The 17825-nt window shown below is 50.0% G+C and overlaps 1 protein-coding gene across 1 annotated transcript; it reads left to right on the top strand.

Moving 5' to 3' along the window:
• Positions 1-9347: 9347 nt before the first annotated feature.
• URAD (ureidoimidazoline (2-oxo-4-hydroxy-4-carboxy-5-) decarboxylase) lies at positions 9348-17245 on the top strand. The gene is made up of 2 exons (XM_047852518.1): positions 9348-9522; positions 16896-17245. The coding sequence occupies exons 1-2, from the start codon at positions 9348-9350 to the stop codon at positions 17243-17245; spliced, it is 525 nt and encodes a 174-aa protein (XP_047708474.1).
• The last annotated feature ends 580 nt before the right edge of the window (positions 17246-17825 follow it).

The following is a 17825-nucleotide window of genomic DNA, read 5'->3' as shown; positions in this document are numbered from 1 at the left end:
AGTTCTATAGGTAAGCAGTTCGACAAATGTCCTTCTGGGCTAAAATCAAGGTGTCATCAGGGTTATGTTCCTTTCTGGAGGCTCTAGTGGAGAATCTGTGTCCTCACTGGTTCCGGCTTCTACGGGCTGCTAGAATTCCTTGGCTGGTGGCCCCCTGCCCCCATCTTCATAGCCAACAATACTGCATCTTTCCATCTGTTCTCCTGTAACCTTGTCTCCCTCTGCCCATGAGCTCAGCAGAGACCAGTTCTCTCATTGCAAGGATCATGTCTCTTCACTTGGATTTTTAGAAGCGTGAAAGTAGATATGATTTATTCTAAGTTGTATGGCTAATTCCCACTTGTGTATACAGTCAGGACACAAGAAATATCTGTATTTGATTTTTGTTTTACCTACTCAAGTTAAAGCATCAAATATGCTTGGTGTTAAGAATTCAGATAATTTTGTCTTTTCACTTATAGTATAAGTGAAACTTTCCCTTTATGTGCCCAACCCAAACCCCAAAATGTTCCTTCAGGGGAAATGCTGTTAAAGTTTCAGATATATTTCTCCCACCTTCTTGTTTAAATATACGTGCATTACTTACACATACTTACACAAATACACTCAACCCACTGAATTCTTTGTTTCTTTACATAACACGGAACCACACCAGCCACATTGTCAAATGTATTTTGGTTCTTAACTACGTGTCAATATTTTCCCAACTATACATGTTTGTGAAGCACCTGTGGTGAGGTAAGTGTTAAGAAACGTATGTATCATCTCATTAAATCTTCGTAACTGCCTTATGAGGTAGGTACTAAAATGATACCCTTTTTCTCCTGGAGAATTGGAAAGTTAACTTAGTAACCTGTGATCTCCAAGCCCTTGTTAACACTTATCTTGTGGTCACTCTTGGGTTCTATTATTATTTTATTTATCGTATTTATTTATTTTTAATTGTGATAACACAACACATAACACAAAACATAAAAAAAATTGTTAATGTTTATTTATTTTTGAGAGAGAGAGAGAGAAAGTGCACATACATACAAGTGGGGGAGGGGCAGAGAGAGAAAGAGAGAGAGAATCCGAAGCAGGCTCCAGGCTCTGAGCTGTCAGCATAGAGCCCGACGCGGGGCTTGAACCCACGAACACACAAGATGGTGACCAGAGCTGAAGTTGAAGGATTAACTGACTGAGCCACCCAGGTGCCCCTCATCTTAACCGTTTTTAAGTGTAAAGTTCAGTATCGTTAAGTACATTCACATTGTTGTGAAACCAATCTCCATAATTTTTTATCTTGTAAATCTGAAACTCTGTCCCCATTAAACAATAATAATTCCCCCTTTCCCTTTCTCCGAGCCCCGGCAACCATCATTCTACTTTGTTTCTATGAATTTTACTACCTCATATAAGTGGAATTATACAATATGTGTCGTTTTGTGACTGACTTATCTCACTTGGCACAATGTCCTCAAGGTTCATCCGTGTTGTGACATGTGACAGTACGTATTTCCGTTCTTTTTAATGCTGAATAACATTTCACAGTATGTGTATACATTTAGTGATTCACTTATCCATTGATGGACATTTAGTTTGCTCCCGCTCTTGCGTTTTGTGAATAATGGTGCTATGAACACGGGTGTGCAAATACCTCTTTGAGAACCTGCTTCCGATTCTTTGGCATATTTTTGTTTTCTTTTGTAAAGAAGTGGGATTGCCGGATCAAAGGGTAATCGTATTTTTAATCTTTTGTTGTATATATTATTTTTAAAGATGCCGTTATAGTGATCATGTGTTTCTTTGGCCATCCGGTATCTATTCCCATTTCTTTCAGTAGCAGCACTGTGATTTGATACATTACTTGTCCCTATGGTGTGTAGGCAGTGGGGTGGGACTTCAGTGGGGGCAGGGGGTGGTGCCTTCTAGCCAAGGAGGGTCCTTGACTCAAGCCTGGCTGATAAACTTCCTCTTTCGTTCTGGAAGTTAGTGCCCGACCTGGATTCAGGCAAGGATGAAAAAGGGAGTTGGGGGGTCGGGGGGTGCCTGGGTGGCTCAATTGGTTATGTGTCCGACTTCGGCTCAGGTGATGATGATCTCACAGTTCGTGGGTTCGAGCCCCGCGTCGGGCTCTGTGCTGACAGCTCAGAGCCTGGAGCCTGCTTCGGATTCTGTGTGTCCCTCTTTTTCTGCCCTCCTCCACTCGTGCTCTTTCTCTGTCTCTGAAAAATGAATAAATGTTAAAAAAAAAAAACAGTATTTTTTGAAATAAAAAAGAAAAAGAGAAAGGGAGTGGGAACTCACAATTCTCAGCAACAGCCGTCTCCGACCGAGAGTGATAAGCAGTCCCCACTTCCTAGATCCCTGGAGCTGCTCTGGCCCCTCTTCTTGCCCAAGCCTTGCTCTCTGGCCTTCCTGAGCCTGGGAGCCACTGTCTCTTTTCCAGAAATCCCCTTCGGATGCTGTGAACCCAAGTCGGCCTCCAAGACCCTTGGCACATACACCTGCGGCCAAACCGATTTCAGTCAGACCCACATCCATTCTGAACGTGACTTCGCTGTGGATGGGAACCAACAAGCACGTTTGTATGTGGGATCCCACACGGCACCCCCCTTGCTGCTGTAGTACCCAAGGCACTGAAGAATTTAATTTCCTTGCAAATGAATATTCTCCTGCTCGTGAGCTTTCTAGAAATGGCTCCATGCCCTACGTAGACTTCCAGTTCCTGCTTTCTTGAAAAAGAAAAAAAACCCAGTTCATACGTCTCAGGTTCACTCATGCTGTTACATGGATCTTAAGGGCTTGTATTTCACTGATGTGCAACGTGAATATACAATTACCACCATTTATTCATTTTCACACTGATGATATTTGGGGCTTCGGGGCTGGGTGGGGTAATGGGCTCATGGGCGTTAATATTATTTTTCTTTATAACATAACTTCTATATGTATCAAATATAGTATTTAAAAGGCAACATTCTCCAGGCACCTGATGGCTCGGTCGGTTAGGCGTCCGACTTTGACTCAGGTCATGATCTGGCGGTTTGTGGGTTCGAGCCCCGCGTCGGGCTCTGTGCTGATGGCTCAGAGCCTGGAGCCTGCTTGGGATTCTGTGTCCCTCTCTCTCTGCCCCTCCCGCACTCACGCTCTGTCTCTCTCTCTCTCTCTCTCTCTCTCTGAAAACTGAGTAAGTATTAAAAATAAAAATAAAAAATAAAAGGCGACATTCTCTGAGGAAGGAAGGTATTTAAAACCCTTGTTGGGGGGCGCCTGGGTGGCGCAGTCGGTTAAGCGTCCGACCTCAGCCAGGTCACGATCTCGCGGTCCGGGAGTTCGAGCCCCGCGTCAGGCTCTGGGCTCATGGCTCAGAGCCTGGAGCCTGTTTCCGATTCTGTGTCTCCCTCTCTCTCTGCCCCTCCCCCGTTCATGCTCTGTCTCTCTCTGTCCCAAAAATAAATAAAAAAAAAAAATAATAAAACCCTTGTTGGAGGAAACAAAATCAGACTCTATCAAATCCAGATCTGGTTTGAGTTCGGTCGTTTGTCTCTGACATAACTACACGTTTTTAAAAGAGATTTTATTTTTAAGTAATCTCTACATCCAACGTGGGGCTCAAATTCACAACCCTGAGATCCAGAGTTGCATGCTCTACCGACTGGGCTGGTCAGGCGCCCCAAACTACGCATTGTTAACACGGCTAAGAACACAACTCAAAAGCACGGATCTTAGAGACGGGTTCTGCTCCTGGGTGCACAGCCCTTTCCATCCGACCAGTAGGTGGCGCCCCAGGACTACTGTTTTTTCCCTTAATCTCAATCACAGGGCTTGACTTCACTCCTACACCCTACCCTGCCTTTGGAAAGGCACATTGTAACCAACAGGATAAAGAAAAGGCCGATCTGTTGGTGAGAGGGAAGAACAACCCTCTGCGCAGACCACTTAAGGTCATTTATTCAATATTCAGTTATTTCAGAGTTGACTCTGCTAACGATTGTGCGCTTTATGTGCATTATTCATCACATTCCGGACATTAACAGAGCAGTCTATGTCAGCTTCGTTATGGGACGTTTTTTCCGAACACCAATATCTTCTAACGTTTAGTTTCGAGATGGGGGTGGGGGGAGGTGCAGAGAGAGGGGGGTGGGACAAAGGATCTGAAGCGAGCTCTGTGCTGACAGCAGCACGCCCCATGCGGGGCTTGAACTTACGAACCGTGACACCATGACCTGAACCTAATGCTCAACCGACTGATTCACCCAGATGCCCCAGACCCTTCATTTTTTTAATTTTTTTTTTTGAGAGAGAGAGAGGGTTTGCACACGAGGGAGGGAGAGAAATCCCAAGCAGCCTCCACGCACAGCACGGAGCCAGATGTGGGACTCGATCTCAGTCTCATGATTTGAGTGGAAATCAAGAGTTCCGCGCTTAACCGACTGAGCCACCCAGGTGCCCCTGTAGGACCTGGTTTTTAACATTCACTTCTACGCAGCACGTTTATCTGCCCAGGAGACTGACTTCTGAACTGACTCTTCTCGGAGCGTCTTCTGTGCTGAGTGCTGCCTGAGCCTGGACTGGCCTCCTACTGAAAACAAAGAATCTGTTTCCCAGAGATCTTTCGGAGTAAAAAATACAGCCAGGGAAGATGTCCTGGATGACCTCCTATTGAAGTTCCAGCCCTTCGATTAGCCGCCTTGTGTCCCTCCTTCACCCACCACTTGTGTTTCTTCCTGATCTTCCTTCTCTCTCCTCAGGTCTTCTCGAAGGACTTTCTCAGGAACACGCTTATCCGGACTCCTTGGCCATTCCCCTATCATTTTGTCAAAAATAAATGACATATCAGCCTTCACATTTGTTTCTGTCTATGCCATTACCATCAGCAACAGAAAAAAAGAAAATGGTGTGGGGGGCGGTTATCACCTAAAAACACTCTATCTTTTCAGCTCGTAGGAGTCCAATGTGTATTACATTCCACATTATCTTACTGAGGCAGGAAAGGCATGGATGAATTTTTTTTTTGGTAGCAAAACACATATAACACACATGCATGTGCATGTACAACCTACCCCCTGCAACCATTCCTCAGTGTGGAGTTCAATGGCATTCAGCACATTGACGCTGTTGTGCAAATCACCACCACCACCGTCTCCAGATGGAACGTTTTCATCTCCGCAAACGGAAACCATCCCCATTAACCATTAACTCCCTACCCCCTCTACCTCCACCCCCCGGCGACCACCTTCCTACATTCTGCTTCTGTGATCTTGACTCCTCTAGGCACCTGATATGAGTGGAATCACCCAGGATGGGTCGTTTTGTAACTGGTTTATCGCACCTAGCCTGTAACGTCCTCAAGGTTCGCTGCGATGAACTCTTTATATTACCATTTGTCGATAATACACTCCGTCCCGCAGCTGTGCTAAAGGCGTCACATGTATCGTCCCATTTAGTAAAACGTGGGGTTGGAGTTGCTTCGTGGCAGCTGAACAGCTGGTGACACCAAGGCGCTTGAAGAAGGTTAAGTCGCTGGGGCGCCCGGTGGAGGGGCTCAGTGGGTCAAGCATCTGACTTCAGCTCAGGTCACGGTCTCACGGTTCGTGGGTTCCAGCCCCGCGTCAGGGTCTCGGCTGTCAGCGCAGAGCCCGATCAGATCCTCTGTCTCCCTCGCTCTCTGCCCCTCCCCGCCCCCCAAATGCAAATAAACATTTAAAAATTTTTTAAAAAAAGAAGAAAGCAGGTTAAGTCACTTTCTTAGACACAAAGCAAGTACTAAGTACTCACCCATCTCACAGCCACACCGGGGGTCTGGGCTCCTGCCAGGGCCTGTTGCTTTGGCTCAGTCCTCAGCTTATGAAAGCCGTCTGGGAACAGCAAGATGAGATGAGTTCTGACTCCCAATGTGCCTCAAATTAAAAACGTCTGTGAAAGAAAAGCAATCTGTCTTTCCAGTATCTTCTTGACAAAACACTTCGCGTCAGCTCCACTCACGAAAAGTTAAGGGCTGCTGGTGGGAGGGAGCTGACGTGTGAACGTTTCAGCTACAAAAATGAAACAAAACTGTATGCCCGTTTAAGAACTTTTTCCGTGTTCTGGTAAAAGTCTCTTAAGAGAAAAACTATAGTGAAGTCAAATATGATATATTCAGCAACCGGAAGGCAAGAATGCCATCTGGTGCTGTTAACTTATGAGGCTACATCTTTATATAATTTAACTCTTTATTTTTTATCTATTTAATTTTTAAAGGTTATTTATTTATTTTGAGAGAGAGAGAGAGAGAGAGAGAGCGCTCCAGCAGAAGGGCAGAGAGAGAGGGAGAGAGAACATCCTGAGCAGGCTCTGTGTCATCAGCCCAGAGGCCGACCCAAGGGCTTGGGCTCACATATCCTGAGATCACGCCCTGAGCCGAAACCAAGAGCTGGACGCTTAACTGACTGAGCCACCCAGGCACACCTCTATAACTTTTTTTAAAAAGCTTTATTGGGGCACCTGGGTGGCGCAGTCGGTTAAGCGTCCGACTTCAGCCAGGTCACGATCTCGCGGTCCGGGAGTTCGAGCCCCGCGTCGGGCTCTGGGCTGATGGCTCAGAGCCTGGAGCCTGTTTCCGATTCTGTGTCTCCCTCTCTCTCTGCCCCTCCCCCGTTCATGCTCTGTCTCTCTCTGTCCCAAAAATAAATAATAAACGTTGAAAAAAAAAATTAAAAAAAAAAAAAGCTTTATTGAGGAGGTTCTGGATGACTCAGTTGGTTGAGCGCCAACTCTCGATTTTGGCTCAAGTCATGATCCCAGGGTTGGGGGTTCCAGCTCCGTGTTGGGCTCCATGCTGAGTGTGAAGCCTGTTTAGCACACTCTCTCTCTCTCTCTCTCTGCCCCTCTCCCTCACTTGTGCTCTCTCTCAAAAAAAAAAAAAAAAACTTTACTGATACATAATTCGTATACCACACAATTCTCTTATTTATATTGAACTACTCAATAACTCAGCTTTTTCCCCGGATGAAAGTTGCCTTACTTGCTCACCGCCTTCCATGTTTCTGGTTGGTTTGATTGGTTGAGAGTCAGCAGAAGTGGAGCCCAAGGTGCTGAGTTAAGCCCAGTGGCACGAGCTGCTGGTTCCACGCTGGTAATTTGTATTTTGTTGTTGTCATCAACATTGTTTCCGTGTCCGTGACTGTTTAATTCCTGAACTTTTTGCGTCTTGAAGGTTCCTACGTCGGTAGGTTATTGGGAGTTCCATTATTATGCGATAGATACAGCAAAATAAAAGCTTCGGTTTCCAGCCCCGTGCCAGAATGGTGGTAATATCAATAGGTAGGTCTTTCCCACCATGCCTCTTGGCATCGCTGTGAGCGGAAGGGTTTCCATTTGCAAATTGAGATGTGGTTCTGTGAGCAGCCGAGAACCCCCAGGCTCCAAGCCCCAGACAGGGGCTCCTTTGGGGGCGGGGAGACCCTTGATGTGCAGAGGTAAGAGCAGGAAATGATAAGAGGTCATATAAAAGGGGGGGGGGGCGACAAGGAGCGATGGAACCAGAATGCCCTTCTTTGTCTACTTCTGCTCTACCCGCTTTTCCCAGCGTCTGGGGATGAGGGTGGTAATGAGGCGAAGGAGCCTGGACAGACCAGGGTCGGGATCCAGCCAGACTCCTCCTCCCTTTCCCCACACTCTGATTTGAACATTGCAGGTGCTTCACAGGTCACACCACGATGAACCGAGGCTGGTGGGGGGTGGGTGGGTGGGTGGCGGAGGGAGAAGAAATGGCTATTGGCCTGTTGGCTGGGCCCACCGCAAAGCCTGCACGGACAAGCAAAAGACTCTAAGGGCGGGAAGGAAAGAGGAGAAAACTCTGCGGTTGGTCCAGTGGAGAGATTCGACACAGAAAATAGTAGCCAACAGCTACGTAGTGCTGCCACCAGGTGAACACGTCATTGTCACCATTTTACAGACAAGCTGAAAAACAGAAGGTTCCGTAACTTGACAAACGTCTGACTGTAATGGCGGAACCAGGGTCAAAACCCTCCTGGGTCCGTGTTCTCCACGCTGCGTTCTACTGCCTGAAACTCATCCACCACAGGATTCAATGTGCTTTCACGTACACACAAGCATGTTATACGTTAAGTGTTAATCTCATATCTCCTCGTTCACATTTGAAGACAAGCCAGCAACGGTGGTACTTCGGGTGCTGGATTTACTTCCTTGCAAAGCAAGTTTTTGAGGCGCCTGGGTGGCTCAGTTGCTTGAGCATCCAACTCTTTTTTTCTTTTTTTAATGTTTTATTTTATTTTTGAAAGAGAGAGAGAGAGACAGAGTGGGAGCAGGGGAGGGGCAGAGGGAGAGGGAGACACAGAATCCCAAGCGGGCTCCAGGCTCCGAGCCGGCAGCACAGAGCCCAAGGCGGGGCTCGAACTCAGGAACCGTAAGATCGTGACCTGAGCCGAAGTTGGACGCTTAACCGACTGAGCCACCCAGGAGCCCCTCCCCTCCTTTTCTTTGACTTTATCTTCCACGGTAGTTTTCATTTTGAGTACCCATGAAGGATATCCGGGTGAGAAATTCGATCCATGTGGTCATTGGGTCAACGAATTCACCCCGTGGTGTTTATTGTGCGCCTACCGTGGGCACGGTTCTAGGCACCCGGGACCCAGAAGCACGCAAGACACGCGGTCTCCAGGCTCTTGGCATTGGTCAGAGCTGAGAGGTGATATGCAAATAAGTAAATATAAGAAGCAAAGTGATTTCAGATAAGCATATATTCTCAGGAAGAAGACAGCACGTAATGGTGTTTGAGGGACAGTTGAGAATGGGGCAGCGTTCTTGCTTTGAGACCACATCCCGTTTCAAGAGCATTTATAAAGCACCTGATGTCTTAGGTATCCGAAATACAGGGAAAGCACATAAAGCGCACTACCTGACCCCACAGCGGCAACAGAGGGGAAATCAAACTCCAAGCGGGTTGACTTGCGACCAGTCTCTGAGTTACCAGAGGGAGCTTCCCGGGATGACGTTGGCGTTAAAATGTTCATGACACCGAGAGTCTCTCTGGCTTGAAGGCCCACAGTGAAATCGGGTCCCTCCTGGCTTTGTGGGAGCAGAGTGGCTGGAAACATTCCTCCCCTAAGAACCCTCCGCTCCCTGGACTGGAGCCTGAAGCCTGTGTTTGTCCATCACCCGAGTACTCTGGACCCACTGCTCCCAGAAGCATTCAAAACACGCCAAGCGGGTGTTGCATAAAACACACACACACACACACACGCACACAACCAGGAAAAAAGCTTGTGTGTTCGGCAAATAGAAGCGGGTGAGCGGGCCGAGCGTCGCTCAGTCGCCGAGAGGGGAGCTGACGTTCTGCTTCGTCCAGCTGAACGCGAGCAATGGACATGGAGAAGGTCAACTCCATGGACTTTGGAGAATTTGTGGATGTGTTCGGGAATGTCGTTGAGAGATGCCCTCTGATTGCGGCTGCTGTGTGGTCCCAGCGCCCGTTCTCCAACTCGGAAGACTTAGAGAAGCACTTTTTTGCCTTTATTGACGCCCTTCCACGGTCAGGTAAGGCTTCGGCATTAGACGCCGAGAGTCTGTGCGAAGGGCTTTCAAGCGTATTTACCCGGATGGTTTGAGATATTTTAGCCTAGTTGCTTATCACTGACGTATTGATTGGTATTTTTATCGTAAGGCTCGATCTCCTTAGACTCGGTCAATGAGGGTCAGACGCTTGCGAGGTGTCGGGCCGGAGGTAGAATTGGCGAGGTACGTCGGCTCGGGTAAAGGGGTTGTTAAATATTAAAGCCACGAGGTCACGACGGAAGAGGAACAGGCACTGTTCTCCTCGGGCCTCGCAGCCCCACAGAGGCCAAAGGTCAGGCTGAGGGCCCACCCTCTCTTAGCCAAGTGTGTTGGCTCTGGGAATGTCCTGTATGCAAGAGAGGAGACAGCACGGTATCAGAATATCTCAGGAGCCCAGGGGAAAGAGCAAATGGCTGACATTTTTACCAGAAAGGGCCAGTTTGGACTGGACCACCGAGGACAGGAGACTCACTCAGATCAGCAACTCCCTAAGGGAGCGAAGAGGAAAAGACAAAAATCTGAAGGAATTCCTCCGGCGAAAGGGAGAGAAATTGTTGATTTCCTCTGGCTAGAGAGAGACAAGGAGACCCTTGCGGGTGTGGGGTGAGGAGGGTGGAGGTTTAGGCTTACCGCAAGTGACTCAGAGTGACACAGGGCCTCACAGGGATTCAGAGACCGAGGGTTAGAGTCAGGGCTGCTTCCGGGGCTGTTCGGGTATCTTCAGAAAAGCCTGAAGGGAGGCGAGAGGCAAGGGCTGCCTTCACAGAGGGGCTCCCACAGAGGCCTGGGGGGGGCGGGGGGAGAGGAGGACCGCCACGGTCTTCTCCTCCATAATGAGGCCAACGGACAGTCTTGCCCATCCGTCCAGAGTCTGACATCCGGGGTGGTTTCCGAACGTCCCCCAAACAAGGGACTCGTTTTAATTGATTTGGGGCACATCCAACAAGAGGAGAGGATCGTGTTATAAAATGAAACTGACAGAAATGTGGACAGTCACCCCCTTCTCGGGGCCTCGCTCGGCTCTGCCACTGGGCTCGGGCATTCGTGGGGCCGAAGGACACCAGAGCCTTGTGACCGATGACTCACAGGATGGTCAGTCCCAGCTCGATGAGCCGAGAGGCCCCCCTTGTCAGCATACAGCCTGCAGAGCAAGCTGGAAACAGTAAGAAGCTACCAGAGCCCGTGTTCTAAATGTCTGACAGGAAAAGGCAGGTCAGATGGAAGGCTTCTAGGCCAGAGGGGAAATAATTTTTAAAGGGTGTGAATGCCTTATGAATGGCATTTTTTTCTAGCATGTTAAAAAAAAATAAAGGAGACAAATTCCATGATCTGTCTCAATACCTAAGGGGTGGTAGGGCTGGGGAGGGAAAGAATTGCGTGGATAATTTAAACCCAGTATTCACTGGTTTATCCAGTTATTCAACATTTATTTAGGGCTTGCCGTGCCAAGAACTTAGATAATAAAATTAAAATTTCCCTATTTCTGTCTTCTCTCTCATCAGCAGTCACTCCAATCAGTTTGAGCAGAGGTTCTCGTTAAGGTTAGTTAAGGTCTGGTTAAGGTCAAATCCAATCACAGTCCTGAGCAAAGTGGGATATGGGGATTGGCATTCACCCCCTCCCTCCTGAGGCTTGTATTTGATCCCTCTCCTAACTCGGTGGGAGCTCCGTATTCTGGTCGGTGTCAGAATCCTACATCGCTCAGTGAATAGGGACTTAATATCGAATGCATGAAACGATTCAGAAGATGAGATCATAAGATGATTTTGAAAGGTGATGGATCCTGGTACCCTTTCCCCACACATTTCACCTGGAGCGACTTCAGTGACAGGTCCATGGGACAAAATGACAGAGGGAGCTGGGGTCACTGGGGTGTTTGCTCCCTTCTGCATCAGACACTGTTCTTTGGAGGGACCTCCTTATGTGGATCCTGCTTCTCAGTCCTATGCCAGTGTCCACATTCTCTTAGGCAGCTGGGAGCAGGGCTTCAAAGCTATAAGGGTGGTTACTTTGTATCTAACCGCCTCCATGATGTTGGATAGGCAATGTGAGCGATGAAAATAATAGCGAAAATGCATTTAACCTTTACTTTTGGTGTATTTCAGGCACTTTTGTAAACAGTTTCCATCTGTTAACTCATTTAATCCTTACGATAATCTTATAAAACAAGCCTTATCATTATCATACCCATCTTACAGATGAGAAAACAGAGGAACAGAAAGGATAAATAACTTGATCAAGAACACACAGCTAGAAAGTGGCAGAACCGGGATTCAAACCTTGATGGTCGACCCAACAGCTTTTGAAGCATTTTTTAGAGAATCAGAACAGTCTAAAAAGAGTTTCTAGGGAGTCCTTTTATTCATTCACTAATTTATTCAATTCATATTAACGCTTGATGTCCCAGATCCTATGTTGGGTTATTTCAATAAGCAAATGAAACGGGATTTACTGCATAGTCTAGCTTTAATCTGCAGAGTTGGGAATGTAATAGAGTCTTTTAATCCCATAACGAAAAGAGGCCTTAAAAGAAAGTTCGGGATAGGGTGATCTACCTGGTCAAGCATTTGTTTTATACACGATCTAAGAAAATCCTCCACAGTTCGCAGAAAACAAAATCTTGTTTGTAGAGTAAACCAAGGTTGACAATCCACTCCGGTTGCACCATGATGATTATTGGTCAGTAGGTGGCAGTCCAGGATTAATATTCAGTTCCAGCACTAATTGGCCAAGCACCCTTTCAAGCCCATCAGTTCCTGATTTCCAGCCAAGGGGCGTGGAGAAAATAAAGGGAAGACAGTTGAAACACACACACACACACACACACACACACACCCCAATTCAGTACTAATTTGTGTTAAAATCAAAGATAAAAAGTGCATCTCCTTGTGACATTTCAGAATTGCAATAATGCCATAATTTATTATTTAATACGTCTTTCAGAACATAGTTGTTGAATGAATAAAAAAGATACTAATAATTCCCTGAAATGCAGGCTATCAGGTATTTAGAAGAGGCTGTTCAAATGTGTTCAATCAAAAGATATATATGGCACTCCTTCCCGAAAGTGATGTGTTGGTCAAGCGCCCACTGTGCCCCAGGAGTTGTCCCAGGCATTGTGGACAAGACAAGTGCCTACCTTCAACGAGTTTACATTCTAGTAGAGAGAGACTGGATTAACATAAGTAAATGAGATAACTTCACATTCTAAAAAAGTATTAGAAGAAAATGTGTAATAAAATAGGTCTTTCTTAGGAAGTGACACTGGAGTCCCGAAAACCAAAAGATGAGAAGAAAGCAGTCTAAGCTCCAGGAGAAGGCCGTCTTAGAAAAGGAACCTGAGACTTTTTGGATCCAGGTGTCATAAACACACACACACACACACACACACACACACACACAAACTGATGGCATTTAAAGCCATGAGACCCAGTGAGAACACCTGGGCATTTGTGCAAATACAGAGGGGAAGAGAAGTAAGTACTGAGTCCTGGGGTACTTCAGTGTTAGTGATCTGGCAGAACAGGAACCAATGACAAAAGTAGGCAAGTGGTGATAATCTTTTAAGAAGGACAGAGGAACAACCATATGACATTCTCTCAAGAGGCTGAGGAAGAAGACAGGAGCACAGGCCGCTGGGTTTGGGCAAGATGGCCATCATCTGTGACCTTGATGAGCGCAGATTGGTTGGCGGATGGCGGGTGGGACTGAAAGCTTGATAGAGTGAACCTGGAATAGGAGGTGAGAACCCCTTTGAGGTGTTTGCTGTAAGGAGGAGCAGAGATATAGGGAGAAGCTAGAGGGCAATAGGGAATCAAGGGAGAGTTTAACTTTGTTGGTGGGACGAGTGACTCTAAGGCGCGTTCGTGGTTGCTGAGGATAAGGCAGTGCCGGGAGTGAGGGGGGAAGAAATGGATGTTTGAAATCACAGTCTTGATATGAAAAGAGGACCGGCTTCAAGAACACAACAGATGATGGGGGGGGGGGCGCCTGGGTGGCGCAGTCGGTTCAGCGTCCGACTTCAGCCAGGTCACGATCTCGCGGTCCGGGAGTTCGAGCCCCGCGTCGGGCTCTGGGCTGATGGCTCAGAGCCTGGAGCCTGTTTCCGATTCTGTGTCTCCCTCTCTCTCTGCCCCTCGCCCGTTCCTGCTCTGTCTCTCTCTGTCCCAAAAATAAATAAACGTTGGGAAAAAAAAATTAAAAAAAAAAAAGAACACAACAGATGGGGGGGGGGGCGCCTGGGTGGCTCAGTTGGTTAAGCGACCTACCTGAAGCCTCCAACTCTGGCTCAGGTCATTATCTTCTTGAGTTCCAGCCCCACATCGGGCTCTCTGCTGTCAGCACAGAGTGTGGTTCTGATCCTCTGTCTTCCTTTCTCTCTGCCCCTCCCTTGTGCATGTGCCTTCTCTCTCTCTCTCAAAAATAAACATCAACACACACACACACACACACACACACACCAGAAGGAATAGATGATCCATTGTACCGGCAGGAGAACACACTAGTTGGTACCGATGTAGGGACCCTGGTAGCCTGTAATGGGTTCTAAGCCAATTGCCTGCTCTGCTCTCCTATTGAAACAAAGAGTGTCCGCTTTGTGCCAGGAACTCTCCTAGATGCAAAGATTGATGACTTGTGGTCACAGCAAATAAGACACATGTACCCCCACATCCCTGCGCGTGCCATGCCAGTGGCACAGGCCGTAGGATTTCAGGAAAGACTGAAGAAAACAGGCAGCATTGAAATGGTCCGGCCAACCGCAGGACAATCGACTGACCTGGTGAGTGCGCAGCCCCTGGGTCAGCGTCATCCCGGATAGTACTCCAGGGGTCAGTGGTGGGGGGCAGAAAAGGTGGAGTCCTGGGCTGGACCGGATCACGTTCTGTTGTTTTTTTGTTTTTTGTTTTGTTTTGTTTTGTTTTGTTTTTTCTGAGCTACCAGCCTCTACTGGCCCCCTTGCACCTTTTTTTTCTCTCTAATCTGCAGCTGTGTATATGTGTCGCAGGTGTGCGTGCGTGTGTGCATGTGTGTGCGCGTGCCTGTGTTTTCTTCTTCTCTTTGCCCTGCCCTTCTCTGGGCCTCCCTTCTCTTCTCTTCCCCCTACCTTCCCCACAAACAGTGTAAAACACAGGTTCAGTCCTAGGCAAACATTAACCCCAGAGGTGTTTTCAAGAGGGGAGACAACCCAGGGGGGTGAGAAGCGAGGAGCAAGAGCGAGGAGCAAAGGGGCAGGTGTGGCGCGCGTGGGACCGGCCCCGCTGCGCGGCCTCCAGTCTCTGCTCCGCGGTCCCTAGGGGAGTCCGCTCGGGGGCTGTATGGGGACGGACGCTAGCCCCACGCCGACGCTCCCCGCCAATAACTACTTTCCCCCAAGCTTGAGCTGGGCCTCTAGAGAATAAGAAATAGAGGGGAAAGGAAGTCAAGACGGGGGTCGGTCAGAAGACTGGGTCACGGTCCCCCTCGCCTAAAGGCTGCTTTGAAAGCCTGAATATGCAAGGAGGGGGCGCCAGGGAGAGCTCTCTGGGTCAGGACCTGTAGAGACGCTCAGGACTCTATTTCCCCTCCCCAGCCTGCCGTTTGCTGGGGGCCAGGGCTGGGTGGGTGCGGAGGGAATTCGGATTCGGAGTGGTGGATGGTCGCTGGGCACAGCCTCCAGGGCCTGGGGCGGGGATCAGTGTAGGTAGGGAATTTAACACCTTCATTTTCGCCCCCACCCGGACCGGGGAAAAGAAGCACCTAGCATTTGCAGTGCCCCGGGACAGGACCCATGAGAAGGGGCCTAAAATAGTGGTGTCGTCGTAGAGATGGAATTACAGGTGACACGACTTTCGTTTAAAACGCCCTTTAACCTTGTAGGGACGGCCAATGCCCCCCAAGTCGCCTGGTATTTGAGCTACTAGCCAAGTGACCTTGGGCAGGTCCCCTAATCCGTTCTGAGCCTCCACGGAATCCTCTCTTCAAAGCAGATGGTCCGGTTCTCCCGACCTGGACCCTGGTCTGTGAGTTGGATGGTGCAATCCCAACCATCCTTTAATTGGGCAGAAACCGTAAGGTTTGAGTAAGGGGAGGTTTTATGCCGGATTTAAAGCGAGTTTTCAATGATCTCCCTCTCCAACAGAGCTCCTGACTCATCTCAGCGCCAGAGTCAGATGCTTCGGCCCCACAGTCCAGTTACAATGTTTACTACGACTAATAACAACGGCTGTTTCTTGGATGTTTGCTAGCATTAGGCGCTGCGTTGGGGGGGGGGGGATGAATTAATTGTCTCCAATCCTCATAACGACTCGGCAAGTTAGGTGTCACTACCCTCCTCCTACAGATTATGGCTGGCTGCTTACCATATCGGAAATCTTGCCCAGCCTTGAGCATTTGAATTCTGGCTTGAGAGAGCTAAGCAAAAATGGTTGGTCAGGGCTCACGGAAACTCCCCGGATTAGGATTTAAAAGCTCAGGCATTACACCAGGGGGCTCCAGTTTTAAGCCTCGGAGATTATGAGAAGCTATCTTGCAAGAAAACTCCAAGTTGTTCTCTGCGCTGTCTTTAGGATCTATATTTGGAGAAAGGGAATGAGCCTCAGACGGCGGGTGGGCTGGGGGGGGGGGCGGTGGGTGGAGGGGAGGGGGTGGGGTGGGAAGGGGGCGTTATTTTCCTAAAAGGAGGAGAGCCACTTTCATTCAAAAGGCTGTGGAAATCCGGCTGGAAATGAGTTTCTTTGCAGTTAATCATCTCTAAGTTTCTCTGGATGCTTCATTCCAGACGCCCCAACCTCACACTTAGGATCACAAAATCCTGGACGTTTATTTGCCGAGCCCCATGGGTGTTATCCCCGTTGGGCCCTCCCCGCCCTTCTCCTTCGGAACGGAACGAAACCCATTCGGTGGCTTTTGCAGGAAGTCTTCAGGCCCCCGCGTCCGGCCCTCTCCGACATCAAAGCCCCCTCGAGAGCAAAGGACTTTGAAAAGATACGAAACGCTCGGGCTCCTTATCGCGTCCCTGCTCCCTCCCGAGCAAGTCGTAAATTCCGAGCCTCGGAGGCCTCTCCCCTCCGCTCTTCTTGCCCCAAGGTCTCAAAGGACAAGCCTGTCACTTCCCGCCCCGCCCCTGGGTCCGGGCCCAGGCCGAAGGAGCTGGCACCGAGGGGCGCAAGGTTCGGGACGTGTTCGAGGGGCTGCGGCGGTGGGCGCCCCCGCAATCCGGGACACCCCTCGTTGCCCTGCGTCTCCCCCCCCTCCCCGCCCTCCCCCGAGCCCCCCTTCGGGCGGGGCGGGAGGCCGGCCGGCAGCCCCGTGCGCCCTCTCCGCCGTCTCCGCCGCGCGCTGACGCGTCCCCGCTGCGTGTCTGTGCTTCCCCGCAGGCCAAGAGGGCATCCTGCGCTGCCACCCGGACCTGGCGGGCCGCGAGCTGCAGCAGGGCACGCTCACTGCGGAGTCGCGGCGGGAGCAGAGGGGCGCGGGCCTGATGAGCCTGGACGCGGCCGAGCGGCTCCGGCTGGCGGAGCTCAACGCTCAGTACCGCGCGCGCTTCGGCTTCCCCTTCGTGCTCGCCGCGCGTCTCAGCGACCGGGCGGCGGTGCCGGGGGAGCTGGCGCGCCGGCTGCAGCGCCCGCCCGCCGAGGAGCTGCGCACCGCCCTGGGCGAGGTGAAGAAGATCGGCCGCCTGCGCCTCGCCGACCTCCTCGGCGCCGCCGGCCTCGCCGGACCGTAGCCCGGGACCCCGGGCGCACGTCGGGACCGGCCGCGGCGGGCGGCGGGCGCGGGCCGGGAGCGGCGTCCACACGCGCACGGAGGGAGGGCAGCGGCGGAGCCATCGGGCGAGTAATGAGCCCCTTTGTGCACCCACCCAGCCGCCCACCCGCGCACGCTTTGCCAAAATATCTGTAGGGGGTCGCGCTTCGCCGCGATTTAGCCCGCTCACTGCTTCGAGTCTACCCTCCCTTTGCAGCCCTTTGGACGCCACCGGCCTTTGTGGATTCCAAAGCGACGGTCCAGCTCTTGTTGGCTCCTCATCCTCTCCTGCTAAGCCCGAGCCGCAAGGCAAAAACGGGCGGAAAAAGGAATCTTTTATTCCGCAGCGGTGTGTCTGTTTGTTTTCTTCTTCTCCCACCTCATTTGCCGCACCCGACATTTACAGGCGAGCGGAAGGCGTTTTCTCACTCTGGGGCGCCTACTGGAAGCTGGAGCCAGGAAGGCAAAACACTGGTGCGGGGCCTTGGTGCCGGGGAGGCCGCGTGTGGGGGAAGGTGGGCAGGAGGGAGCCCCGTGATGGGCCGACGTTGGGAAGGCGC

The sequence above is a fragment of the Prionailurus viverrinus genome, chromosome A1, assembly GCF_022837055.1.
Source record: "Prionailurus viverrinus isolate Anna chromosome A1, UM_Priviv_1.0, whole genome shotgun sequence".
In the NCBI taxonomy this organism is placed as follows: Eukaryota; Metazoa; Chordata; class Mammalia; order Carnivora; family Felidae; genus Prionailurus; species Prionailurus viverrinus.
The sequence above is the reverse complement of the archived record's forward strand: the minus strand, read 5'-3'. Positions and strand labels throughout refer to the sequence as shown.

What these genes read in the sequence shown, in the direction of transcription:
- URAD (XM_047852518.1), top strand. Translation starts at nt 9,348, where the DNA reads ATGGACATGGAGAAGGTCAACTCCATGGACTTTGGAGAATTTGTGGAT. An exon ending in TGACGCCCTTCCACGGTCAG is followed by an intron (nt 9,523 to 16,895) that starts GTAAGGCTTCGG and finishes GCTTCCCCGCAG; the next exon opens with GCCAAGAGGGCATCCTGCGC.